Here is a 25,881-nt window from a genome sequence, read left to right as displayed (position 1 = left end):
TTGTATTTTCTGGACGTACTTCGCGTATTGAAAAAACTGTGTACAGCGTGCTTTTACCTAGACTTGAGATTTGAATAGATGAATATTAGAAAATCTGAAAGTTCACTGATTTTGTGAACTGATCACAGTGTCAAATTTGAATGTACGTGTTGTTACGAAATGCGCTTTACTGTCGGCAACGTAACGCGACAGAGGTAAGTACTGTAGAACGGTCGTCTCATTGTTGAAGTCATCTTCAAAGTTTTACCACTTTTTCCTATTTTATTTATTTATTTTTGTATAATCTTCTTACGTTTTAGGCATTAAAATTCTTCTATCATAAGAATTTTTTCAAAAAGTTCAAACGTAATTATTTCTAATTTCTTAACTTGTACCATGTTACCCAAAATTCTTCAGATAGCTCCTTTTGATCAGTTAGTGAAGTGATGATGGAGTCAATCTGATTAATCATGAACTAGTAAACCTACTGAAAATGACCATGTCTTGAATCATATAATGCTATGACTGAAATTGACGTGTAATTTATTATATGATACATCTTGTAAATTAGAGAAAAATGTATAAAAATGACGTAATGCATCACGAAAACACGAATCATAAAAATTTTTGATATAGCATATTTCGTGATTCGTGCTTTTGTAATTTATTACGTGATTTTGTATATATTTTTCTCGAATTTACAAGATAAATCTTGTGATGAATTACACAATGATTTCAGTTGTAACATCTTATGAATCATCACATGAACATTTTCGGCAGGGAAGGCGTTTACGGTGACATTACGGTTACGTTCAAAGCTGAGTCTCTTCACAGATAGCAGGTTCATCACCGTGCATCACGGTCTCCCTCTCACGTTTCCAGGCATCAGCGTACATCTCAGTGTAAGGATTGCCCAAGTCAAGATAATACTGAAACGTGTTTCCACAATGAGTTGATGAAGACTGATCACGGTGAATGTGAGGTAGATTTTTTGAGCTATCAATGCAGCTGTAAATCGTGTCTCACAAACCTAACACGATCACGCGTAAATTTGTATACAACAGGGTACAAGAGATACTGAGTTCAAAAAACATCTCGCTTACCGATTTCACGTGCTCGTCTATCATATCAGCAACTTTCCAGGTGAGAGATTCGAACGAAGGTCGTTCCGATGGTTCCTCCTTCCAGCAGCTTGACATTAAATCGTATCTAAAAAGAGAACGAAACGGAAGTAACAAATTTCACAGAATCGACATAAAACCACATGTCGGTGTGAAATCACCGCTCGACACTCACAAACTCTGAGGCGCGTACTCCGGTCGCTCCATACGATAACCGTCGATCAGAGTTTGGCACATATCGTGCGGCCTTATCCCGTGATACGGAGTATTGCCAAGTGAGAAGAGTTCCCATAAGACGACTCCGTAGGACCAAACATCCGATTTCGTTGAAAATACTCGATCTCTGAGAGACTCGATAGCCATCCACTTCACCGGAAGGGGACCACCCTCGTTGTTCTTAAAGTTCTCTTCGTCACGGAGAGACTTCGACAGGCCAAAGTCGCATATTTTTACAACATTATTATCCGAGAGGAGAATGTTTCTGGCCGCCAAGTCCCCGTGCAATATCTGATACGAAATTCATAAATGACTCACATCATTGGCAAAATTTGCACGAAATGTAACAATTCATGAACAATGCAAAAAATCCTTATTGCAAATTTTCACCGACCTTCTTTGCACTGAGATACTGCATGCCACGTGAAATTTGCCAAGCCCAACACACCAAGTCTCGCGTGCGTATCGGATCTGTATCGATTCCGGTGTAATCGCCCGGGTATCTCAATCTCAGCTTTGGTTTCTCCGATTCCGTGTCAGTCACGACGCCGTCTGCCGTCACACCTACGCAGCTAGAATCACTGCCATCACTGGATTCGCCTACCTCTAGATTTTCATTGCACCGTGACCCTGATCCTTCACTGTGGGGAAAACAAGAAAATAATACGAAGGTTGAAAGCAAGGACCTCGTCATTTGCTATTGGTTTGTACGTAAACTCACTGATGCGGCGTCACACGAGTAACTTGGCCAGTGAGGTTCGATTACCGTTTTCGGGAAATGTATCACAATTCTACTATCAAATTGTCTACTATCAAACCTATCAAAATTTGATAGATTAGCATCATCGACATTCGAAAAGAATGTTCTGAACGTGTCATTGCGTGCTATTTGCAGTGCCCTCCAGTGGACAAAATTTGATATTTAACTCACCAAATAATCCGAAGTGAGAATACTTTCGCGAAAAATGTTGTTCTGTGCGTAAAGAAGCTACCTGCGAAAGTTTGCCACCGTATCGTTGCTGTGGCGGATGTTTGAACAGTTAAGTTTTCAAATTACAATTTTTTACCAAGAACTCTCTGGTTTCTATTCTTATAGAGAAGGATATCGATAGAAACAAGAAACACGAGGTAGTATTAGGTAAAATGCTTGATGACATTCTTTGGTATCCCCGAAAACCCGGCACTGCAGAAAAGTACTTTCTTAATAATTGACGACACCGGACAACCGGATCAAAAAGAATTCTGGAGTTGAATATGAGAACTTATTAATGAACCTGAAATCGACGGTAAGGACTCGTCTTTTATATTATTTATCGATGTACGAAGTAACGTGTTATGAAACTTCCCACATTGTTTACATAAATTGATATAACTTGACGAATGTCCGAGAGGAAAATTTTGCGAATGATGGATCTTGATTTCATAACAATACCCTCAAAGTCTATGTGGTGACAAATGATAATTGAATTAATTTGAAAAAAAAAATTGATTTTTGGATAATTTTAATTTTCAGGAGAATTGATTCTCTCTTCTCAATATCCAATTGGAAGTGAGGGTGCATTTCTTTCGGACCACTGATCGAGATTCCAATTGTATGAATCTTAAAACTTGCACTGTCTTCTTTCAAACGGCGTTATTGGGTTTACGATAAGACATCGACGAACAGATTTTCGTAACACATTTTGACATTTTTAGGGTAACTTTTCGAAAGTAGAATCCATGCATTGCAACATTTTTCTGTTGAAAATCCTTCAAGTTACATCAATTTATAAGGAACCGACGAAAAGTTTGACAATACTTTACTTCATACAAATATCGATAAACAATATGGAAAACGGGTTATTACTGGCTATATCAGTTTTCTGAGTAACTTATTCGCATACAACATTCTTCTTGATATTTTCGATTCAGCGACATAGAAGTAAAGTAACAGCAAATTGGGACTTAATACTTACTTTTCAGTACTTCACTGCAGAGCCGGGTTTTCGACCATTCGTTAGGAGAATTGTAGCGCCTACAGTTTTCACGATGTGGAAAAATGTGGGAGGGCTTATTTATGTGAAAGTACGTCGTCTTGCTGCTTTGTTTTGTTACTTTTTCTTTGAGAATAGGATGAAAGAGTAATTGGTCATCTGTGTGTTCAAAATGAAAAGGGACTAAATTCCCCGAACTCGCATTCATAGTTGAGGTCAGGTCGATTTTGAGAATTCTCATTTTAGTTTATTGCCAAGAGAATTATTTTTCATTTGTATTTTCCGATAATTGAGTATAATTTTCTTTGAGGGGAGGCCGACTCCAGTTAATTTTTTTGTTTAGTTATAAACCTTTCTGTGGTAAAACCAAAAATTTATGTCGTCATTACTGGCAATTAATATAAATATTTTTCAACAGTAAAGTATTATTGTATTTTTTGGGGCCTTCTTCCGACGAGCCCTTTCACGCCCACGTACCCGACCTTATTGTTCCTGCCTTTGTTTTCGCGATTTTCGTACAATTTATTCCAATTTCACGGCTCGTTGGGGAAAAAGTATTGTTTGCATCACGAGCGTAACGATTTTCACCATCGTACGATCTCGCTGGCACTCGGGGTGTGAAACCGTGGCTTACTCTCTTTATACGAAAAGTACCATTTCGTGAAAGTTCACTCATTTAAAATTTTTGGTGGGTAAGGCCTATTTGTCGGTTAGATTTCTTCCACTTTTCAGCACTAGTGGTGAATTGTTACGAACCTCTGCGATCGGCTCACACTCTGTCCACGTGATTCAAATAACTATGGTGAATGGTTATGAAACTATGGTAATCAAAAGATCATTCAATTTCCACGCTCACTTGCAATCAGCAGAAGTAACGAAATCTTCACGATGAAAAATAGTTCGCTGGACTAGCAGATTGTAGCGTTAACATATTTTAGAACTGTTTTAACATTAACGCATAAATTTTCTGGTCAAGCAAATAAATTACTTTCGTGCTGCACAGTGTCAAATATTCGTTTCCCTAGTTTTGGATCTATTGATATAATTTACCTCTGATCGTTGGGTTCGATCACATCTCCAACTTGGTTTTGATCACGGATCTCTCCAGTATCGGCATCCAATTGATTCACAAAGCGACGTCGATGACGCAACAAGTAGTCATGTAGATTTCCGAAACGACAGAATTCTACGATAACGAACAGCTGGCCTGTCCGCATATTCATCAAAACATGATTTATATTACTGTAACGTCAGCCCAGCACGTGACATCGTCTATATCATTTCACAACGCTCACCGTATTCTAGATTTTTCGTGCAGGCACCGAGAAGACTGACGAGGTTCAAATGTTCACCGAGGTAGCAGAGGATCCTGAGTTCTCTAAGAAGGGCTGTCATGCAGTCCAGACTGGCTGTCGCTCGGACCGTCTTTACAGCGACTGTCGTCACAACTTCCCGACCGCGAATGGTCTTCGCCTGTCCTTTTCTCACCACTCCGAATGCCCCGCTTCCCAGTATGTCACCTGAAGAACAAAGTGAATTCACAATCAATCGCCCCTCAATATCAACGTATAGAAAGGCAATATGTGTGTCGATATCGACATTCCATACTAATTCCAATGACGGTATATCTAAGCGAGGGTCGTGTTTGTAAAATCCAGTTAAACGTCGTTCAGTTTTCGACGTTCTTAAACTCTGTGATTGCCACATGGTTTTGATAATTTTCAGTTTGCAGTTCGTACCTCACGAAATAGTTTCAAGTATTCACACCTGAAACTTGGATGTTTCATGAAGTAGAATGATTTCGACAGACTGGCGGAAAGCCTTGGAATAGGGGAATTGATTTACACAATAAAGTTGCATTTGCAAGGGTGAAAAATTTCCGATACCCAGTGTAAGCAGACTTCGAGGGAACTCGTATTTCTTCAAGTACGGCAGTAACTCAGCCTGATCACTCACAGCCACATCTGGATTCAAAGTCACTGAATTTCCGTTATTGAAGTAGTCGAGTCTCGCCTTGATCAATTTCCGTTTTATACTCTGGAAAGAAGTATTTCACATGTCAGCTGAGAATACCGTTGTTGTTCTCGTCGGAGCTGATTTTTTCTGGTACCTGTTTCCGAAGTTTCCAGGCAGCCAATATGCTCATGACGATAATGAGTATCAGTGCCGAGGCAATAAGCCATATTCCAACTTGAATCATGTTCCAGTCATTTTGAGTTGTTTTGAGCAACTCTGGAACACCTACGGTCATTCGATATTTGCCACAATTATTGGTCGTATAAAACGGCGAACGAAGGCGTTAAACTAACAGGCGGCACGTTGTTTTGAGGATGATAAGCATGTATTTTTAGCGATGAAATATACGACTAACTTCGAAATTCTGATTTTACTTCAGGGAGACGTGGGTAAATATGTTTTAGCGTTCCGTTTTTCTGTTTCCAGTGGAGAAAAGAAGTTATTGTAATCACCCTGGAAATTGAAAGCTGAGATCTCTCTATAGACCTCGACCTGTGTGTGTGATTGTGTGTGTACAAATAAAACTATTCGTATTTTGGCTTACGTCAGTTCAGTACTTTTCGAATTATTGGAACAAAAAAAAAATGTGAAATTGAAATAAAAATTACGATATCATGAGAATGGATCAACGGATTTGAATGAAAATTGGTATGACCAGGTTTTTTGGATCCCTGATCACGAATATGAAGTCAAATTTCCAAAATTCAACATTGGCATATTCGGTATGTTGAAATTAAATAAAAAATTTTTAGATCTTCAAGAAAATTAGTACAATAAGATTTTCCAGGTCGCTGATCACGAGAGACGATGAGATGATCATTATTGGTACGACTTTTATTATTTGAGGTTGTAACGAGTTTGAAGATGCAGTTCTACAGAATGGCTCATGGTCTGCCCAAACCTACTTGTGCACAGTTCAACAGTTGTGTTTCAAGTTTCAAGCAAGCATCGTGGGTCACCGCTTGAGGATACGTAAGTACTGGAAAGCTACAATGAAAGCTTAAGAATATCTGAAATCGCCATCTAAGTCAAAGCTTCGTGAATCACACGTTGTACTCTGACTTTCAATTCTTCCGCACGCGTCAAGAATGTGGGAAATCAAATAAATGACAGCATAAATTTGTAAGAAATTCCAATTTTCGTACCTGGCGTTCGAGCTTTGATCGGAACACTCGGATCACCACAATTCATTCTGTACTTCCCACAGGCTGCCACCTGAATTTGAAACTCAACGTCCTGCCTCAGTTTTACAAATGTGTAAAAGTTTGTGGTTTCATTTAAAAATACTGAATTATCCGCATAATACGGAGCAGACAATATTGGATGGTAGTAATGAATGGCTGGACCCTTGTACGAATCTTCGGGTGCGTTCCACTTGATAGTTATTGAATCGTTCGTCGATTCGTGCACAGAGACATTTGGGGTGAAAGCTGGGTTCACATCATCTTAAGGAATCATTGAAAAGAGTTCCAGTTGTTATATTTTCTATGATTACGTAGTACATATATAATTCTGAAGACGTCACATTTCTGCACCATGTAGTTTTAAATATGGCAACTGACACTTCTGTCGATATGTTCGATGGAATTTTCTATGGCAACACGTGAAAATCTAAATTTCATTAAAACAAGCTGATGGAAATAGTTCACACACCTGCAAGCTCCGTAGTTACACCAGTCACAGTGGTGCTTGGGTACTTATTTCGACATTCGTCAATTGAACAAGCTTCTACTCGGATATTATAGGTACTATGCACAAATAGTTCATGAAAAACGTGACTCAGCACCGATTCTTTTTTTACCCGCAGCCAATCAGTCACCCATTCATCTTCAATCCAAACATTGTAGAGGCTGATATAACCTTCCAGTTCCGGTGGAGGCGCAGTCCATTCAATCGCTATCGAAAAATCAGTTACCTTGACAACCGTAATGACTGGAACGTATTCGATATCTGCACAGAAAGTAAAATCTTTCACTATATTATCCATCATAAATAGAGTCTGTTAAAGACAATGGTTTCAAACTGTGTAAATATGCCACAATCAGATTGAATTGAGTGTACCTCGTTCTAACGTCGTAGCCCGCTTATATTCATCCAACGCTTGACTCGCGTAAGAAACCGTGTTTTTTATCATGTAGGTAGTCTCTTCTTGTAATCCATGGATAACGTGATAACTGGGAATCTCTATCCACGAATATGATGTTGCGTATTGCCATCGAGTCGTACCATTTGGTAAATACTCGATAACGCAGTCACTAAATGAATTTATCACATATATATTATATGACCCAGCTATAAAATTGACTCGACCTATCTTCAGGTAGATGCGATCTTTTCCAATAGCTCGGACATTTTGGTTGGATTCCTCTTCGTTGAGGGTCCATAATGAGTATTCTGCACTCTCAGTTCGTCGCTTGCTATCACCTGCATCCCCACTGCATTTGTATCTCATTCCGATGTATCCTGATGTCACGTTTGCTATTTCAAGCGTCATCACGACGTATGTTTCGTTGATATGTGAAATAGTCGAAAAATTGCTCTCGCTCCATTCGACTTGATGGTGATAACGTTGTATCCACTCAAAATTCGTCAACGAAGATCCCTCTATCTCACAGTAAAGTGTTGCTGGTTTGTTCTCTTCCACATAAACGTCACGGTTCAAGAGCTTCGATGCAGCTAAATATCAGACTAATTTTATTCCAAGCACGCTCTACCTTAATGTTGATTCACATCAGACTTACGTATACAATACACATAATATTTTCATTCTATCAGAGGTGATTATGTAGGAAAGAAAATTGCGCATTGTGACGTGCATGTCGGGAAGTCCGGATAAAATGTTCAACCTCTTAAACTGAACCGGGATTTGAACCCGGGACCTTTCGTTGAGCTACCCAGGCTGCTGCCTAAACACCCGCTCGGACCGCGACCCGACTAGCTCGAAGAATGCTGACTCGGAGCATACTCGTATACGAGTATACAATCATTGCTTCGTACGCACTCTATCAGCGAATTTCATCAATTTTTTCTTTATGTCAAAATCGTGTAAATATACTCTGCGGTACCACGGAAGGACTGTCGCAGGTACAAGCCATACGGGGTAAAAATGCCTTCTGTAAATATCATGATGCCATTCTGTGGATCAGTAGGAGGATGGTTCATATGTTGGTTATGTTGATATTTTTTCGCACTTATCCCCCCAAAAGTACTCGACATACATGGAAAAAAATCTGGCCAAGTTCCCGAGTTCTTCCGACAACTCCAACATGCTCTGTCAAGCAGTCGAATTTTTACCGGGAAAAATGTATGCTTTTTCAAAGTTTTTTAAGAAAACTGTTGATTCAAAGCACTTGACTCCTTCGATAAAATAATAAATCAAGTCAATCATGAAGAAAAACTTATTTCAAATTTCTTAGTTCTCTTCTTTTTTCTGAAAAACCAATTGAGATTGAGGTCGAATACTTTCAGAATCTTTGGATTGCAATAGTACCTACTTGTCCATGAAAGTTATTAAGATATTCGAAGAAGACATTTTTACCCTATTTATCCCTATAGTCTCACAATCAGGGAAAAGTCAATTCTGAATATTTTTCCTTCTTAGTACCAATAAAGTACATTCATCCGTTTCTCGGTTGTGTTACCGAAGCGATACTTGATTGGAATTCAATTCGGCCATGTTACGACTCACCTGAATTGGTCTCCAAAATAGCGAAAAATAATAAAAGTCGCATCAAGATCAGGGCCAAATCGCTGCGTTTCATGATGCTCGTTTACACCTTGAACCGTATCCCTGACTTATCGATGCACTATTTCTTCTTCGATATAAAACTTTCTTTGGGATCAGTTGTCCTTTCAATTACTCTGTACAATCCTCTCGGACGAGAGTTTGCAGTACACTTTTTCCTTTATAAAATGCGCGTACTTTGATCGGTTATCAGAGCGACCCACGCAATTTTGCTAGTGACCGAACTTTGGTCACAGTACAGCCGGCACTGATTTGCACTTACCGTGAGAATGATTGAAACCGCACATTATCGCCGAAACTAAATATAGAAAAGATAAAAATATGTTTTTGGGCTTACAAGATCGGTATCCTAAAATGTTTCCTGTTCAAACAAGTACAACAAATATCAAAGTAACAATATCGTGATCGGAATGCATGAGCTGAAAATATTTCGAAATTGGAATATTGCAAAAATTGGAGGATTCCCAAAGAATTCAATCGTGTCATTCGGTACAAAATTTTGTGAGAATGGCAATATTTCGTTTCATGATGCTGTTATATGAATCTGTTGTAATATTACAATTAATATGTTGTACGTATTCTTACTCCGTTTGCCCGATACATCACCAACTTTGATGTAACTGCAACTTGCGCGAGACAGTACATTCAACAATGGAACAGTTCTTTTTCGAGGTATTGGATTGTCGTGATCGTCGGACAAGTCCTTTTGTGATACTCAGATTGTCTGCTACTATACCTATCGAACTGGCCAGTAACATCACTTCAACAATGCTTTACCAATTCATTTGAAATTTCACTGTAGCTTGAAAATTACGTCATCTAACGAAGCGCGTAGGGATTTTGTGATATATCAAGACCATTTTTTATACAAACAGTTATTCAGGTAATCTTTTGTTGAAATAAAAAACTTCATTTCGGTCGTGCGCTATTTTGACAAAAACCATGTATTTCAATATCTCTACGTACTCTCTGAGTTAATCCCATGTAGAATTGAAAAATCGTTGTTTGCTTACACTGGGTCAAAAATTTGAGGAGAATGTGTTCCGGCGGTGTGAGACTACACGTAAAGAGAGGTGATTTTGTTGAAAAAAATGTTGAAAAAAAAAAAATTGTCAACCATCTTTAAATATATACGATAAAGGCTTTAGAACGGATTTTGTATTGCATTTACTTATATTGTAACAAAGAAATCTCAAAATTAATCTTGTTTTTCCCCTTAACCGTCGTACCTTCGAGTCATAAAGATTAAATTTAAATGCTACTGCGTTTGGTGGGAGAAATTATTGATAAGGCAACCGGATGGCAGACTTACGGAAATGGCTAGATGTAAGTCCTTTAATAAAATAAACTTTCTCAGAGGTCCGAAGGCTGCGAACTTTTATATTTGCTTTCTCCAAAAGTGTGTCTATTGATCTTGGGCACGCCGATCGACGCGTGTGCCGTGGTTAATTTATCTTCTTCTAAAAAGACCTGCCAAGTACAATTGACTAAGAAATTTTTAAGTAGTCCCTAATTATACACATTTTGTGTTGATATGTCATTTTTGCAAAAAAGTTGTGTACACATGTAGATATTCATTTCGAGATGGCTGGTTTTTCGATCGAGTCGATTACGTTGGTAACGCAGATTCAGCGTGCAATTCCATTGTCGGCCATTCGCTACGGGCTGAATCCGCGTTACCAACGTAATCGACTCCGCTGAAAAACTAGCCGTCTCTGTATCAATGTCCACATATGTACCCACCAAGCGGTAGAGATTTTGAGTTAGATATTTATTGTAGGTAAGGGTATCGTTGTTGGTACTTGTTTGAATTGAATATGGATTGTAATTTTTGTGGATTCTAAGTTGGAAAGCAAATTTTTAATGGCAGGTTCTACTTGAATGTACTTGGTGCAAAGTTTTTGCACTAGATTGTTAAGCAAAAAGAATATGAACGACCAATTGGTCGGTCAGTAAGTTGATAAAAACAAACAAACACCAGTCGGAGAATAATGGATACTATTTAAAAATCAATAACGAAAACGAATAGGCATCATTGGGAGGCGACTTTGGAAAAAAAGATGCCAACGGCACGCGGTGTTCCCAAGCGGTCACCCATCCAAGTACTGACCGCGCCCAATGTTGCTTAACTTCGGTGATCGGACGAGAACCGGTGCTTTCAACATGGTATGGCCGTTGCCGAAGGAAGATGATTTTTATTTATTGATAACATTCAGAAAGTGCATAAGACCTTTAGGATCATCGTTATAGAAGAATGTTAATGCCTAAAACGTCCGTGAATTCGTGGAAAAAAATAAGAACATGTGGGACAAATCGGGGAGAACGCTTTAAAAAAAATGACGATGTCAAAATTGTGAAAATGACTTTAAAAAAAATGCCAACGGCACGCGGTGTTCCCAAGCGGTCACCCATCCAAGTACTGACCGCGCCCAACGTTGCTTAACTTCGGTGATCGGACGAGAACCGGTGCTTTCAACGTGGTATGGCCGTTGCCATTAGTTGGTGAAAGATCAAAATATACATTCAGATTTTAGAAAGTAAATTTGGTACCTAATACCTCGAAGATCTTTGTAAAAAACTGGTTCCAGACAAATTTAAAAGGCATTCTGTAACAATCAACACCACAGTTATTGCTCAGATCCTTGTTCACAATTAGTCTGAAATATCAAGGCACGTGGTTCAGTGATCGAAACTGATCCGTGCAGAAGTTTGAAACTAGCCAGGTGGAGCTTTTGCTTTTCGAATTGTTTTCGAATCTTTTCCTATGAAGATTCGAGACGTTGACCAGAAGGATCTTTGACCTGCTATTTTAGCTATTGTATACATACAATTTATGTATACGCTTGTGCCCTCATACGTGGATCATCATAAATTATGCAATGAGGTGCCCGTGTCGATATGACATACGATACACAGTGAGTAACTAACGGTCGAATGATCTAACGCGCATGCGCTAAAATTCTAGTCAAAATGGGAATCACTTTTAGAGTTTGAAACGCTGTGTAAAAAATCACGGACCGAATCGAAGCGGGTGAGGAGTCAGACCCTAGTGAAATTAACGTGGAATGCCTCATATACGTGTATTTATAGTATGTACGCATAAACGCACAATACTCGTACGTGCATGTGTCGAAATTTCGGATTATTGTTAATCGATGTTCAGGGCGATGCTACACGTCGTCATCTAGCCTCTGTCCATTTGCGTTGACGGCAAAAGCATCCTCGCTTATCAAGTGCTTTTACGATTATCGGATACCGGCTTCAGACATGAGTAGGCGTAACAGCATGCTTTGAATAGAAATACATGCGTTGCATATTTCCCAATTAGGAAAATACCCGGCTGATGGATATCGACGGGATTAGAACCGCGACCGTGGTTGTCCGCAGCTTTACAGATCACCAATCTGATCGGCAGATTGGTCTGGTATCTGTTTTCATTCTCTTCTTTGATCGCTCAACGTAGCCAATTACGCAATTCCAGAAGATGGTTTGTTTTTATAGCATTGGATTTCCGAACTTCACTCTAAATTGTAACGAAGAGCCGCTGTCTTATTACTCAAACAGTACCAGAATCTCATGATTGACCGAGTGCAGTCACGCTTGGGTATTGGGACGGCTCCAAAATTCGCCTCACGAATTATTTACAATCCAAAAAATGTGAACGATCATTGTTTCAGTCAGCTCTATTCTACTGTTTGAGCATTCGAATTCTACGGTCTTTACGGACTTTTGAGTTGTATCGTAGTTTCGTCGAAAATTTCAGAAATTTACTTCCACTCTGTACGTCGGGTTGTACTTCAATGATGTACATACCTGCTCGAAAACCCTTTTACACGTTAATGTACGTACTTCAGATGTATACGCTGATAGAGAGAACCCGAGTAATTAAATATAGTGCTCCATTTTGTTTCCAAAGAAGCTACCAGTCAATATTTTCTTTTCACAAATCTATTCTGATCATATCTCTAGGGTAAATATTGTAGAAAATGTGTTGAAAATTTTGAGTCCACCTTTGCAGATAATTGGAAAATCTTCAAATCACGGTGAAGTTTGGAAAACTGAAAAATTTGAAGTAGAGTAATTGAAAGAACAAACTAATCTAAAAGTAAGAAAATGGGTTTGAAAATTGCTAAAAAAATAAAAGATAGAATTTCAAACCCGTGTTGGGGAAAATTTGAAAATGCGCGGAGATCTTTCTTCACATAACCATAATATCTCCCATTTCAGCAAAATTTCGATTCAAAGATATTTTCCACACAATTTTGGGTACACCTATATAATTTACGGAATGAAATCGGTTCACCTAATAATTTCATCAGACCTTTTACGACACGTCGATAGTTCAATTTTATCAAGTTTATCAGTTTTCTTTTCCGTCGACGTTTAAACGCGCCTATATTAGAACGTTTCACGGATGAATGCACATTTATCCAGTCGTCGGTGTGCAATTGGCGATTACAGGCGCAATAATTCTCCAGTTGCACGCGGTCATTGTGGTGGTCCATGAGAAAGAAGTATATTCGAAGCATCAAGCATGGAATATAACACATTGATCTGCGTTTGCGTATGCGCAGAACTGCGTGATTCCTCTCCGGCTGTCCTGACCGGGTACCCGAACCAACAGGTGACGAGGGAGACACTCCCTCGAACAACATATCCAGGTTCCCAGTCTTCGGTGCCCGAAACAACACAAAATATTCAGTGCACCGTCATCCCCTTCGTTCCCTAATTTCGTCAGCAAAGCCGCAACCGCGCGAGTGAAAAGTGCCAAAATTTGGTTGGGAAACATAGGTTGAGAAGAACAAGAAAATAAGAAAAAAGAAAAAAAAAAATTAAAATAATACTCGCGTGTTGTAAAGAGAAGCATAAAATCACTGTGAGTCGTTTATCCGACGTGTTAACGGTCCGGGGTATATAAAAATAATTCATTTTTCACTAGGCTAGATTGATCATTTAATGCGGATCCTGTTATCTGGCGAAGTGTTTACATCGTTTGATGCGGTTTTTGCGTTTACGTTATAGTAACCGGATTGATCTACCGTGTTTAACAAACTCAACGATTCCAAGATATTCTATTTTTGTCAAATTCGTGCCAACGAACCGACGCGCAAAATTACGTAACCGTGTAACTTTCTTGTTTAACAAACAATAATTGTGTAATGACACACGATACTCGGACCCATGGTCTGGCGGACAGTAATTCATGCATGCTCACCGGTGAACATTGCTCGATTTATAAATCATCGTGCACAACGTTTCTAAAGTAAACTGTGAGTGAAAGCAGTAAATTATTGAATAGAATTAATTCAGCGGCAGCGTAAGTGAATAAATTGAAATATGTGAATTTACCAGGGTAATTTATTATTCCTTGCTTTAAAATAAAGCGTTAAATTTCGTCAATTTGTGTTATACGTATATATGTGTATATATATAAATGCGATTAATGATACATCAGTGTGTATTGGCAGTGCCTACCAATTTCGTCACGTTAAATTTGACAATGAAAATCTCTATCGCTACTGACAAAGAATCAACCTCAGAGAAAAAAAAGTCCCTTTTTCCGTAGATACGACATGTAAATGTTCGATGAGTAATAAATACGAGTATTCGTACGGAATTCTTCTTCGACTCGTGACATGTGATAGTAATCTTTAATTACAACAAGTACCAAAATTCAAGGGGAATAGTGATTCAGAGGTAAGATTATCGTAATATGTATACTTTTGAGTAGAAACTGCTAACCAAAAATTTGGCAGTCACTAATTACTCTGACCAATTCTAAAAAATGATTTTAAGCTGGACATAATTTTATCTATTTATCAGAGAATCGAGGCGAACTTACATTAGGCGAAGTAAGTTCTTTGTAGTGAATTCTGGCTCCGTGAATTCATCCGAGAAACTTGGCAATTCATTTTCATTTTTCAAACTCATATGGTTTTGGTTTTTATAAATTCTTGCAATATTCTGCGAGGTTCATTTTTATTCGCGGGGTATCTGCGTAACTCTATGATTAAAACAAAATTTCCAGGGTTTCGGGAATGATGTGGGTATTAATTATTATTGTTCAAAGAAGAGAGACTAAATTTACTCTATTCACATGACTTCAGTTCGAATTAATTTACGATTGCCCTGTAAATGCCATTTAATTAAGTTGTAATTAAATTCGATAGTCAATTTATTTCAGATTTTTTTTCTTTGCATGCCTGAAGAGGACGCAAATTTTGTGCAACGAGGTTTAATTATGGTTTTAAATCGAACTGGATATCTTGAGAAAAGTCCTAAGGTTTCCAAAGTATTATCTTCGCAATATTACGTTAGAATACTAGGGCATGAAATTTTTCACAAGTTGTGCAGAAAAACTAAGTTCCGAGAAACAAAGCTATCTGTAGAAGAAAATCTGTTAAAATTTTGCCTAGAATCACAAAAACATACCAAAAACCAGTCGAGATATTAGAGAATTAAAACCGAAAGCTGCAGGAGAGTCTACATTTTTCGAAAATAAAAATTTGTACAAAAAATGGTAAAACTTTATTCTACCACGAGTGTTGTAAATTTTTCAAGAAAACAATTTGTACGGTGTATTGGAAAAACCCGTAGACATTTTCCGGGTAAATTTTCACCACGGAGTAATAAATTAGGGATCGGATGTAACAAGAACATCCGCTTCGCACTAAGCCCGACAAAACAATAGAGCGTTGTTAATTTCGGACATGATCTATCGTTCGGCCCGTGGATCGAGGCTACTGCGATAATCATCGATATTAAAGAATCTCGGCAAACGGCCATATAACAGCCGTTCGTAGTCCGGTAGCAAATCGTGTAGGAAAAAATAGACCGAATGGACGAATATAAAAGAGAGAAGATCGATCATAGCTCGTCGGTTATTATTAACCGAAACATTTGTTTCTCGTTCGAGATGTGTCAGCTGAGCCAGCCCGGGAAAACGTTAAGATCTTCGCCTTTCGAATCTATCCTGCCAAAGCTTTGACTCCACTTGTCTCGCCAACTTTTATACAATGCCCAGTTTACACTCGACTTTACGACTTCTGATCTAGCGATTATACGACTTTGGAGTCTGGCAGGTATTTCCATCAGTCTTAGCGCCGATGCTCTGATGCCGGGGCGGTCTGGACTCCAAAGAGAGAGAGAGAGAGAGAGTGTCTGTTGACTGAGAAACATTTCGTTTGTTGGATAGATCCTAGGAAATTTTAGTAAAATGGATATCGTTACGAGTAACAGTTCAAATACTGTCGGAATTGGAAGAAAATCTGGCAGAAGTGATTATTTACTTTGATCGCACCGGTCGACAAGAATTTCGAGTCTGGGTTCTGGATGTCAAATTTTGACTGATAATAGAAAAAATAGTTTTATTGGATAAAGTTAGTTTTCGTAGAAACCAGAACGATATTTCAGATTTTTGGAAAAATCACCTATTTTCGCAGATATTTATTGTAAGTAATTAAACATTTAAATCACTAAAGAATTGATAAACGAGGTTCATAAATGAATATTATTCGTAGTTCTTCCATGTTCGTTTGGACTTTCTCGTATGAAACCACAAACCTAATTTCCCATCATATACTTTCATTGCTCTGCTCCTGATAACGTCGTTCAAAGTCAATCACATTTTGGTGAAAACATTTTCCTCGTTTTTCCGAATGGGCATCCATATTATCAGTAATAAATGAAAATTTTCGCAATTATTCGATGTATAAAATCAAAATTTATCAATTTGAATATAAGCTAAAAATAATTTTTTTTTTTCTCTTCAACTGAATTATACTTTGAATTCTCTGGTTATTGAGATATTAAATTTGTTTGTTTTCTTCAATTGAATACAGTTGTTCAGTCACTTGAGGCCTCGAAATCAATTCTGCGTTGCATCAACACTAAATTTTCACAATCCTTACAAGAAAGTACCATATCTACGTTGACCACAATTAAAAAGAATAGTAAAATAATATATCTACTAGATCTTTCAGCTATCTACAGCTAAAAAAATCGTTTCAATTTTGTATTTTCTACGTATACGGTAACATGTGACAAACATTGAACATTGTTCGGTAAGCTAATCTGAAAATTTCTCTCTTCTCTCGTATCCTTATCTTGTCCGATCTCGTAGACACACTCAGCCCGATTGATTCTGACAAACCTGATCGAGCGTTTCTCGTTTAATTGTCAGAGGTAGTCAGAGTCCAACAGATTCGGAGAATTGTGTACCTAGCATGGTAACGAGTTATGAAAAATTGTACGGAGATCAGGTTCAAGTGCATCGTTATTTCAGACTCGAACAATGCCCCAAGGAGGAGTTCATTGGCAGGGAACTCAAAGAAGAGCTTGCGCTCCGGGGGCGCATTGGAACGTGCAGGTAAAGAAGGAATCTACCCTATTCCTACAATATATCTATACAGGTGTACATAGTCGTGAATATTTATATGCAAATGTAGTCGTTGCAATGCAGATACGAAGTAATGAGAATCAGTTAAAAATAATTGGACGGCGCGTTGTACGGTAAAGTTTTGCGACCACGCTGACTACTGAAGTAGTCAGAATAGAGTAGAAATTGCGTTACAGGTAAGCACTCGAGGTTTCAATAAGTAAAGATCCGGTGAAAATATTTCTACACGGTTATAAGAACTACTCGGAAATGAGCCGAAGGCGAGTTCTTCTCGATGAAATGTTGATAGAATCGAGACATAAGAAACTAAAGCGTTGCAAAATCGGTCGGTGAAATGATCATGGGATATAAGTTGAAAGTGACTGAAAATAGTTTGATACGTGCAGAACTGTGAAAAACTGTTAAAAGCAGCAGTTGGTAACATTTCAGATCAACACTGGAGTTAGGGTGGTGTTAAAAAATCCATTGGTATAAATAATATGTTTGATTGCAAAGGTATAATAAAAAAGTAGTTTGATATGGTTACAAGGTGCTTGAAATAGTTTTCAGCCAGCCGGAAAGTAGTTAGTGAAACGATCGGGAAATAGTTTGGGTTTGTTTGTGGCAGTAAAAATAATCTTTTCTCGAAGTGTTGTAAGTCTTTTAAACATTTTTTTAATTAGTGGAGAAGAGTTTGAGGATTTTTTTAGAATTTCCAAACCGTTTGAACAATGTCTTATCTGATAAAAAAAACATTGAAAGTGCTAAAACAATATAGAAAACTGAATCGGTCCATCATGGACCCAATCTTGAAACATTTGGAAAAGTAATTATGGCTCAATATTTACAAATAATTAACCAAACGAATAAAAATCTGAAAAAATTCAGGGTACTGTTTCAGAGTTGGGGAAATTACATAAAAAAATTTTGAACAGTTTCAAAAATGTCGAAGGTCAGACTTTGGTTGGATTCGCATGAAATTCTCCATGTATAAGTTGAAATGGTGAAAGTACAAATTGAGAAAAAGGTATTTGGACTTACATTTGTTTTAGTACAAATCAAGTGAATTAGTAACAAGTTGATAATTTTTCTTCGCGTTGCCAAGATATAGGTATGTAAAATCTATAAAGACAGACAGGAGAGAGAGAGAGAGAGAGAGTGAGAGAGTGAGAGAAAGTGAGATTAGGATAACTTGACTTTGAGTATTTAAGCCACGGTAGCACGATGCCTAATCGACCGACGAGACAAAAAATGAGAAGAGCACTCTACGCGAGGTAGAGAGAGAGGAAAAAAAAAACAACTTTACACGAAACGAGATAAAAAAAGAAAAAGAAAAGATAGGAAAAACCGAACATGCCAAAGCGTTCGCGGCAATTTCGTGGGCATGAGATTTGATGGCCATTATCAATGCATGTAGGTGTGCACGTATTGTGTATACACGTAAAGCGGGCTTGGAATTTTACGAGTGTTCGCGGTTAGATGGCTGGAAAAGCGGATCAAGTACCGCACGTAACAAAGGCTCGAGTCCTCAAGAACGCGAAAAAGAAGCAAGACTTATCCCGCGGGGCTTTCGTTTTGAACGCTCAGGTCGATTTTTCCCTGAATGTCTGAAATGTGCGAGTCTCTAGTTGCCTCTACTCTTTATCCCTCAAATATTTATATTCTTGAATTCGGTATTCGCAAAGATCGTTACATATATTAGTTGTAATTGAATTATTCGGGAACGGACAGTTTTAATAAACAAAAACGAGAAAACTGTATAAAGTAATGAATTGGTGGGCGTTGTTGATAGCATAAGCAATGCAAAGATTTGATAAGTTATTACCATAATATTTGATAATAATCGGCTGAACGGACAATTTATGTACATGGCAATATTTTATAAAATTTGAAGTAGACGCAGTAACAAAAATAATAATATCTATAATGGTAATAATCGTAATATCGATAAAAGTGATAAGAAATTAGAGTTGATTAAAGGAAACATTTGGTAATTGCAACAGCACTTCTGTGAATCGTTTTGATAATTTAAATAATTAACGAGTCCACCAGCCGACCAATCTGTTTTCAATTAGATTCAGGAGGGCGAGATGTAATATTTAGATGAAGGTTATTTTAACTTGTCATACAAGCAAGGGATGAAAACTGGGAGGGCTCAGTGTATAATAATATGAATATTTCAACGGTTATTCATGTTCAATTTCCGTTGAACACAGAACAACTAGTCTTATATAATTCGTAGTTCATAATGCAACAGATTATAGCGAGTATCCTATATTGCTATATACATATAATGTATATATATATATATATATATATTCTTGATCAATTCATTTGCAGTTGAATCCATTAATTACAACGATTTCATTAATCACATCCCGATTTGCAATTACTAAAAAGTTGTTGACGGGTTAAACTAAATTTATTGCAATCAACGATTTATACCATTTGTATTTAATTATGGTTCAAAGTTAATTCGTATCTGCACAAAGTTTATTGTTTTTAATAATTTCGAAAGAATTACATTGAAATTGAAATCTGTGTTGAATCATCAGTTTATACATCAGCGTGCACGATTACGTGTAATTATAAGGCACATGCTTGTTATGCAAACAAATTCCTTGAACGGCATTGATATTCAATTTGCCAGGTCGTTAGAGGGAAGGTAACGACGCGCTGCTTATGGCACGCTTGCAAAGCTCTCGGCATCGGACTTTTGCTGATGCTTTTGGGTGCCTGCATGGCTACGATCGGTAAGGCTTATCACAGCTTAATAAATCACACGTATATATACATTTTGAATTTCACCGCTACCGTGATTTTTATGTACTTCCATTCGACATGGCCGTAGGTGTGTAAAAATTGATATTATGCTGCGGTGCTTTCGCTTACACGTAGATATCCGCAGTGTATTCTCTCTGTGAGGAAACTGTAAACGTTTCCACTGATGACGAAGTTTTTTTTTTTCAAATCGATCGTATCGATGGACTTGATTTTTTTTTCTTGGAGAACTCGAACCTATTCATTTTACGATCGAAACTTTCGTGTGAAAATGGTTTTTGTGAACGTTTTCTGGAATACTAATTGCTTTTTTGCGCTTATTAAAGAAATTTAAATTTGCAAAATAGTATTCTAGAAAATTCGAGAAATTGCAACGAAGAGTGATTCGAAATGCAACAAACAATGTTACGTGTCTACCTACACGCGCAATAAGCGTGAGCACAGTTGTTTTGAGTCAAATCAAAATTCCCTAAAAATCGAGCACTGTTCTACATTCGTCGAATATTCGCAGGTTATTACGCTGATCAGCTGTCAATGGCGCAGGAAATTCGAGGCAACTTGACGGTCCGGGTGAAAAACGAGTCTCGAGGCTTTCATTTAAACAATCTGAGCTACGCTGGACCGATCGTAATGGGAGTGGGAGGTAAAGTCAAAAATTCCATCAGTCACGCATATGACATTCCAACGACGAAAGCGAAAATAAAAAAGAGCAAAGTACCAACGAGTTACGTTGAAAAAATTTCAGAGAAAACACCATAGTAATTATTCAACGACTAAAGTTATCTGAACTGTAAAACGCTTATGCAACTGTCTCAATCTTTCCTTTGATTTGTTTCTTTTTTTGTAGCATTGATGTTTTAGAAGTAGTTAGTTAAAACAATGAACATAAATTACAGAATGGAACACGGCATATTGATATACTCGATACTAGATTCTCAATCCGTCTAATCGATGACAGCTTTGTTATTCTGCTGTTACGAAAATACAACCCAAATTTATGTACCTGCTGCGACAGACATCGACGACGTTTCAAATCTGTCCAGATTTTCCCGCCAGCATACAATTCGCGATAACAGTTTATTGTACCGTGCATTCAAACGGTCAAGATTCAATGCCATACACCATACAATACACCTGTCACAGCGTATACAAGCGCAAGCTGCTTTTGGACACGCGTAGAACGGCGTCAGCATTGTGCGCGATGATAATCGAATAGTGTTATTGGGTAACGGAATTTCGAAATCTTCGATTTCAATTGATAATATGAATCTGAAGAGTGATGTGTGCATAGAATTTCGTCATTACGGAGAATAAAAAAAAAAAAAGTATGCCCCCAGAGAGATTTGAACTCTCGACCCCTGGTTTACAAGACCAGTGCTCTAACCCCTGAGCTATGGAGGCTACATACGTATCGTGCTTAAAAAGTAATATTTCAAACAGATATAACTTAACGTTGACATTTATTATTCATTGACGTCTATTTGCCAGTTTTTAACGATTTAGTAGATGATTGCCGACAGAATTTGTTCAAAATTTTCGAACCACTGCAACATTGATCAATATTTTGTAGATCCGTTTATCAATCTGAAATGTGAATAGAGGTATCGTTGAATTTTGTTTTCAATCCGATTCGCGATATTTGAACAGTAGAAGTGATTTTTCGGTCATTATATCAATATATAGCTTCAATATTTCGAGTCGTGAGATTTTTGGAAAAAAAAAAACATCAAATTTTTAGATGAAAATTTATTTAACATTCACGTCTTGGATTGATCAAAAAATAGTTGCTACCTGAGTTAGTGACGATTCAAATCTTATCATTGGCAGTGATTAGTGGAATAAAAAAATATATCTTTTTTTTCATCGATGAAATTGATATAGATATCGTGTCTCACTGACTTTATTTACAATTTCTTGTTTCTGGAACATGCACCGAAATGATGGAAAAATTAGACGAAAGTTTCGATTTAAAATTTGAGCATCGTGACTCCAAAAAGACACTTCATTCACAATCGGTGAATAAACTTTCATGTAAGACTTGAAGTATTCGCCAAACTTGAAAGTAGTTTAAATTAAAATCTGCGTTATGAAAAATTCCGAAGTGTGAAATAAATAAATTGAAAATAATCGTACACCGCCAATTTTCAAGGTTTCATCGTGGTGGCGGCCTGCGTGATGACATTCGAGGCGCGAGACAGCGCGGCGAAAGTGGTCCCGGCGCGTTTTCGTTTCAACCAGAACACGCCGTGCAAGAGCAACAAGCAGCGGAGTCGAAGGTCAACGTCGTGTCAAACGACGCGATGGGACCACCAGCTGGGTCTGTTCCGCGTGCACAGAAGTCCGAGTCCGTCGACGCACGAGGTGTCGAGAAAACGGTTGACGGCGGAGCTGATGCAGTTCTCGAAGAACCTGGAGGAGAAGAATAACCCTCAGCCGATAAAGAAGAGCCCGAGCGCGCCTAACCTTGCCGCGAAGAACTCGCCGCGTAAGAAACCCAGTCGGTACACGGGCTGCGCGCTGCTGAACGCCGAGTTGCTCAAACGGCACGCGATGTCGGTCGATAACGCGGCTTACAATCCGCAAGTAAGCAGGGAAAGCCTCGAGTACAACAAGATATCCGAGAGCCAGGTGTCGATGGCCATGGATCTCCACATGCCGAACAAGGGGGGCCCCGTTACTCTCAGGATAAAGGACCGATCGGACACTGCTCAGCGCCATCAGCTGCTCAGACAAACGAGGATCGACGACGACGATCTGCAGATGGAGCTGCGCAAAGGAGCGGCCGGCGGGCACGCGGGGAAGTACCAGAGCTTCGCCAAGTACCCGGACGACTTTGTCTCTCGAAAGCGGAACTCCGTCGACCTACGGGTGCTCGAGGAGCTCGAGTTCCGGCGGAGCCCGAAGGATTTCAGGAAGATCTCGTCGCCGAATTTTCGAAAAATGTCGCTAGATCGGGTCGGCGGTGAGGCGAGAAAGAACGACAGAACCCCGGTTGGGTACAGAAAGGCGAGTTTGGACTGCCGGAAGTCCCCCGATATACGGAAGAAGGACTACCGGAAGTGCTCGATGGACAAGTGCGCCGCTGATCACTTGTCCAGCGGAACGCTGGAAATGGAATTTCGCCCGCGGTCCGATACCGGGGAATTACCTTTCAGGCGTCATCGGCACGGCCGTCAGCTCTATCACTCTAGGTCGGACGACAACAGGCGGAGGTCCTTCGACAAGCACAGGAGCGACTCGCAGTGCAGCAGGTTTTCATTGAACACACAGAATCAGCCGACTCCAGACGGACTTGCCACTTATGAGCTGAAATACTTCGCTACTAACGCTTCTCTCGACACGGACGGGAGTCGCGGCGACGTTTCCGACGACAGTCACACCGTAGATATCGAGGGAAATGGACTTCCGGCTGATGGACCGACCGAGACTGACGCTCTGCTCGAGGAACCGGAACTCGAAAATTTGACCGAAGTGGAGGTTGAAACTTCCGGCGATGACATTGATGCCCCAGATGAGGTGGATGATACCTTGGATTACAAAGTGGATGAGCAAGGAGACGGTAATTTGATTACTCGAATTTTTTTCGAATTTTTCATGCGAAAATTCGCTCTGTTACCGCTTGAATCAATTCTTTTTTCATTTCTTGTTGAGAAAAGTATTTTAAACAATTTTGATAAAAAGTTGAAACTGTAAGATAGTCACAAATAGTCCCGTTTCTTGATCAATCTTCAGGCTCTGAATTTTGTTTCCAGGAAATGCGTAGTTCCGGTTAGCAAACGAAACATGAACGATGCCGAGCTAACCGTCTGGAATAAATTTCTGTCGACCCGATGACTTGGGTAAGAAGAGGAAATAAAATCGTGTCACGTATACGTTCATAACGATACTACAGATATTCAGAGAGGATCTATGCAGTAAAGATGTGTAGATTTATATTCTAGTTGTACATTGTTCAACTCAATTGAGACAATCAATTTTTTAATCTAACGGGGAGCATTGAAATAATTGCTGTTTTTATAGCTAGCTGTTGAACGATTGAATGTATATACGGTAATTTAAAGTTGCATCGGATGAGAATAAGGAACAATTCGTTGATGCGCGAGTTATGCATTATTCAACGGTTACTGATTCGATGTTGTACACTTAAGTTCGATAAGTGATACGATTGTAGTAAATACGTAGTCGTTGTCAACTCGTTGAAAGCTCATTGAAAACGAACAACTAGTACTGTGTTCATTTAGAATTATTTCGAGCTTCAAGCCTTTGTTCTTTCACTAGTCATTGTTCAGATAATTTAAATCAACACCAATTAAAGTTCAAAGTACAATCTGCAGTATTTATTTGCATTCTTAATCATTGAAAATCCGCGCTACTTTATATCGCGCTTAGTATTGTAAATTAAATTGTGTTCTATCAATAGGCTCGGAAGACCTACAAAAAGTGTAAGAAATATAAACGCACAAACATTTTTGATTGTACCTTTACTCGTATCTAGGATCTAGTTTGATCGTTTACACAGATAACAGGTACACCAGGAATGAATGATAGATAAAATAGATACAATTGATCGTTTAAACAAACTTCTCGAAAGTCAAGAATGTAACTTGACAAGGTGATAGATTCTGATAAATCCACAAGGAAGCTTACCGGGGGATCCGGACCAGGTGATGGATGAAACGGGCCTTGTAGAAGTTGATTTTCGCAAAGTAGATGCACTCACTTCGATAACTCACAGAATTCACTTGTACGTAACGATAATGTCACAAGAGGAACACTTTATGGGACAGAAACACAGATTTTCAATGATCAGATCAATTCCGATACGTGTAACTCTACTTGCTTGGCAAACTTCAAATTAATGACGACTCGACGCAACACTGCTATTAATCGCACTTGATATTTGTTCGCTCGTAAGACGCGGTCTCGCCGAGAGACGATTTTGAACTGAACTCTAGCGTAGACAACTGGCTATTATATATCAAGGCTGCGTTCCGGAACTGGACTGCGTAGTTAGACTTTTCGAGCAACGAAAAGCAGATAGCTTGGTTCTCGTAGCTCCGATCCAGTCCCCCTGGTCCGAACCCCCACCACTTTCTGTTCTCCCGAAAGCTTCGATTGATATTCAACAAATTGGTTTGTTAGAAGCACAAAAAAAACAAATCAATATCAATTAATATCACAAATTATTCGTTACTTTTGCGAATACAGATTCTTGGCCTACTAAAGTTTCACGCGTTGGCGATTCGATCGACGCAATTATTTGAATACTTTTAGGATACTTCCTACGGGAGGATTTCTATTTTGATTAATCAGATTGATTATAGTTATGAAATTGATGGAGATAATAAGCTAGGATTAAGCCCTATAATAAGATTGTGATCTGTAAAAAGAGTATAGAAAAACGAAGATAAAAAAACAGTAAATGAAAGTAGACGAATATAGAGCGATCCTGTCCAACTCGAAGAGCATCGACTACGATACGCTCACTTCTTTCAGAATTCAAAATGAAAAGGAATTGTATCAGGGTTTTATAGGAAATACGAGCTTTACTTGGATTTGAGGCATGATATGAATTTTTTTTTTTTTAATTTCTGTACACAACAAGTACAGAGTTTTGACTACGAAGTATTCGTTTCGAATTTCCGTTGAAATTTCAAGTGTCGTGTCAGTGTC

General features: G+C 38.6%; 2 protein-coding genes and 3 non-coding genes across 6 annotated transcripts; 1 reads left to right on the top strand and 4 right to left on the bottom strand.

Annotated features, from left to right (window-relative positions):
- Positions 1-71: 71 nt before the first annotated feature.
- Positions 72-25,206, bottom strand: LOC107225976 (vascular endothelial growth factor receptor 1-like). 2 transcript variants are annotated; one of them, XM_046739522.1, is made up of 12 exons: positions 24,856-25,206; positions 16,614-16,725; positions 6,959-7,255; positions 6,451-6,750; positions 5,400-5,530; positions 5,176-5,326; positions 4,585-4,809; positions 4,340-4,496; positions 1,711-1,957; positions 1,276-1,607; positions 1,083-1,188; positions 72-908 (listed from the first exon to the last, which is right to left on the bottom strand). In XM_046739522.1, exons 2-12 carry the CDS (start codon positions 16,636-16,638, stop codon positions 792-794), a joined length of 2,088 nt encoding a protein of 695 aa, XP_046595478.1. In that variant the 5' UTR covers positions 16,639-16,725; positions 24,856-25,206; the 3' UTR covers positions 72-791. The 2 variants fall into 2 exon arrangements, with proteins under 2 accessions (XP_046595478.1, XP_015522115.2); XM_015666629.2 differs by lacking the exons at positions 16,614-16,725; positions 24,856-25,206 and adding exons at positions 7,367-7,981; positions 8,994-9,251.
- Positions 11,112-11,230, bottom strand: LOC124294857. Its single transcript, XR_006904804.1, has one exon. It is a non-coding gene; the product is annotated as a 5S ribosomal RNA (ribosomal RNA).
- LOC124294854 lies at positions 11,426-11,544 on the bottom strand. The gene has a single exon (XR_006904801.1). It is a non-coding gene; the product is annotated as a 5S ribosomal RNA (ribosomal RNA).
- Positions 13,670-24,622, top strand: LOC107225979. Its single transcript, XM_015666634.2, has 7 exons — positions 13,670-14,367; positions 14,617-14,747; positions 17,335-17,418; positions 20,078-20,180; positions 20,720-20,851; positions 22,358-23,767; positions 23,961-24,622. Exons 3-7 carry the CDS (start codon positions 17,344-17,346, stop codon positions 23,969-23,971), a joined length of 1,731 nt encoding a protein of 576 aa, XP_015522120.1. The 5' UTR covers positions 13,670-14,367; positions 14,617-14,747; positions 17,335-17,343; the 3' UTR covers positions 23,972-24,622.
- Trnat-ugu lies at positions 21,537-21,609 on the bottom strand. Its single transcript has one exon. It is a non-coding gene; the product is annotated as a tRNA-Thr (tRNA).
- Positions 25,207-25,881: the final 675 nt, after the last annotated feature.

The sequence above is a fragment of the Neodiprion lecontei genome, chromosome 5 (assembly GCF_021901455.1).
Source record: "Neodiprion lecontei isolate iyNeoLeco1 chromosome 5, iyNeoLeco1.1, whole genome shotgun sequence".
Taxonomy (NCBI): Eukaryota; Metazoa; Arthropoda; class Insecta; order Hymenoptera; family Diprionidae; genus Neodiprion; species Neodiprion lecontei.
Note: the sequence above shows the minus strand (reverse complement) of the source record. Positions and strands in the feature narration are given on the sequence as shown.

What these genes read in the sequence shown, in the direction of transcription:
- LOC107225976 (XM_015666629.2), bottom strand. Translation starts at nt 9,066, where the DNA reads ATGAAACGCAGCGATTTGGCCCTGATCTTGATGCGACTTTTATTATTT. An exon ending in TATTTTGGAGACCAATTCAG is followed by an intron (nt 7,982 to 8,993) that starts GTGAGTCGTAAC and finishes TCTGATATTTAG; the next exon opens with CTGCATCGAAGCTCTTGAAC. An exon ending in ATCGAACCCAACGATCAGAG is followed by an intron (nt 1,958 to 4,339) that starts GTAAATTATATC and finishes TTTTCCCCACAG; the next exon opens with TGAAGGATCAGGGTCACGGT.
- LOC107225979 (XM_015666634.2), top strand. Translation starts at nt 17,344, where the DNA reads ATGCCCCAAGGAGGAGTTCATTGGCAGGGAACTCAAAGAAGAGCTTGC. An exon ending in GGGCGCATTGGAACGTGCAG is followed by an intron (nt 17,419 to 20,077) that starts GTAAAGAAGGAA and finishes TCAATTTGCCAG; the next exon opens with GTCGTTAGAGGGAAGGTAAC. An exon ending in TGCCTGCATGGCTACGATCG is followed by an intron (nt 20,181 to 20,719) that starts GTAAGGCTTATC and finishes GAATATTCGCAG; the next exon opens with GTTATTACGCTGATCAGCTG.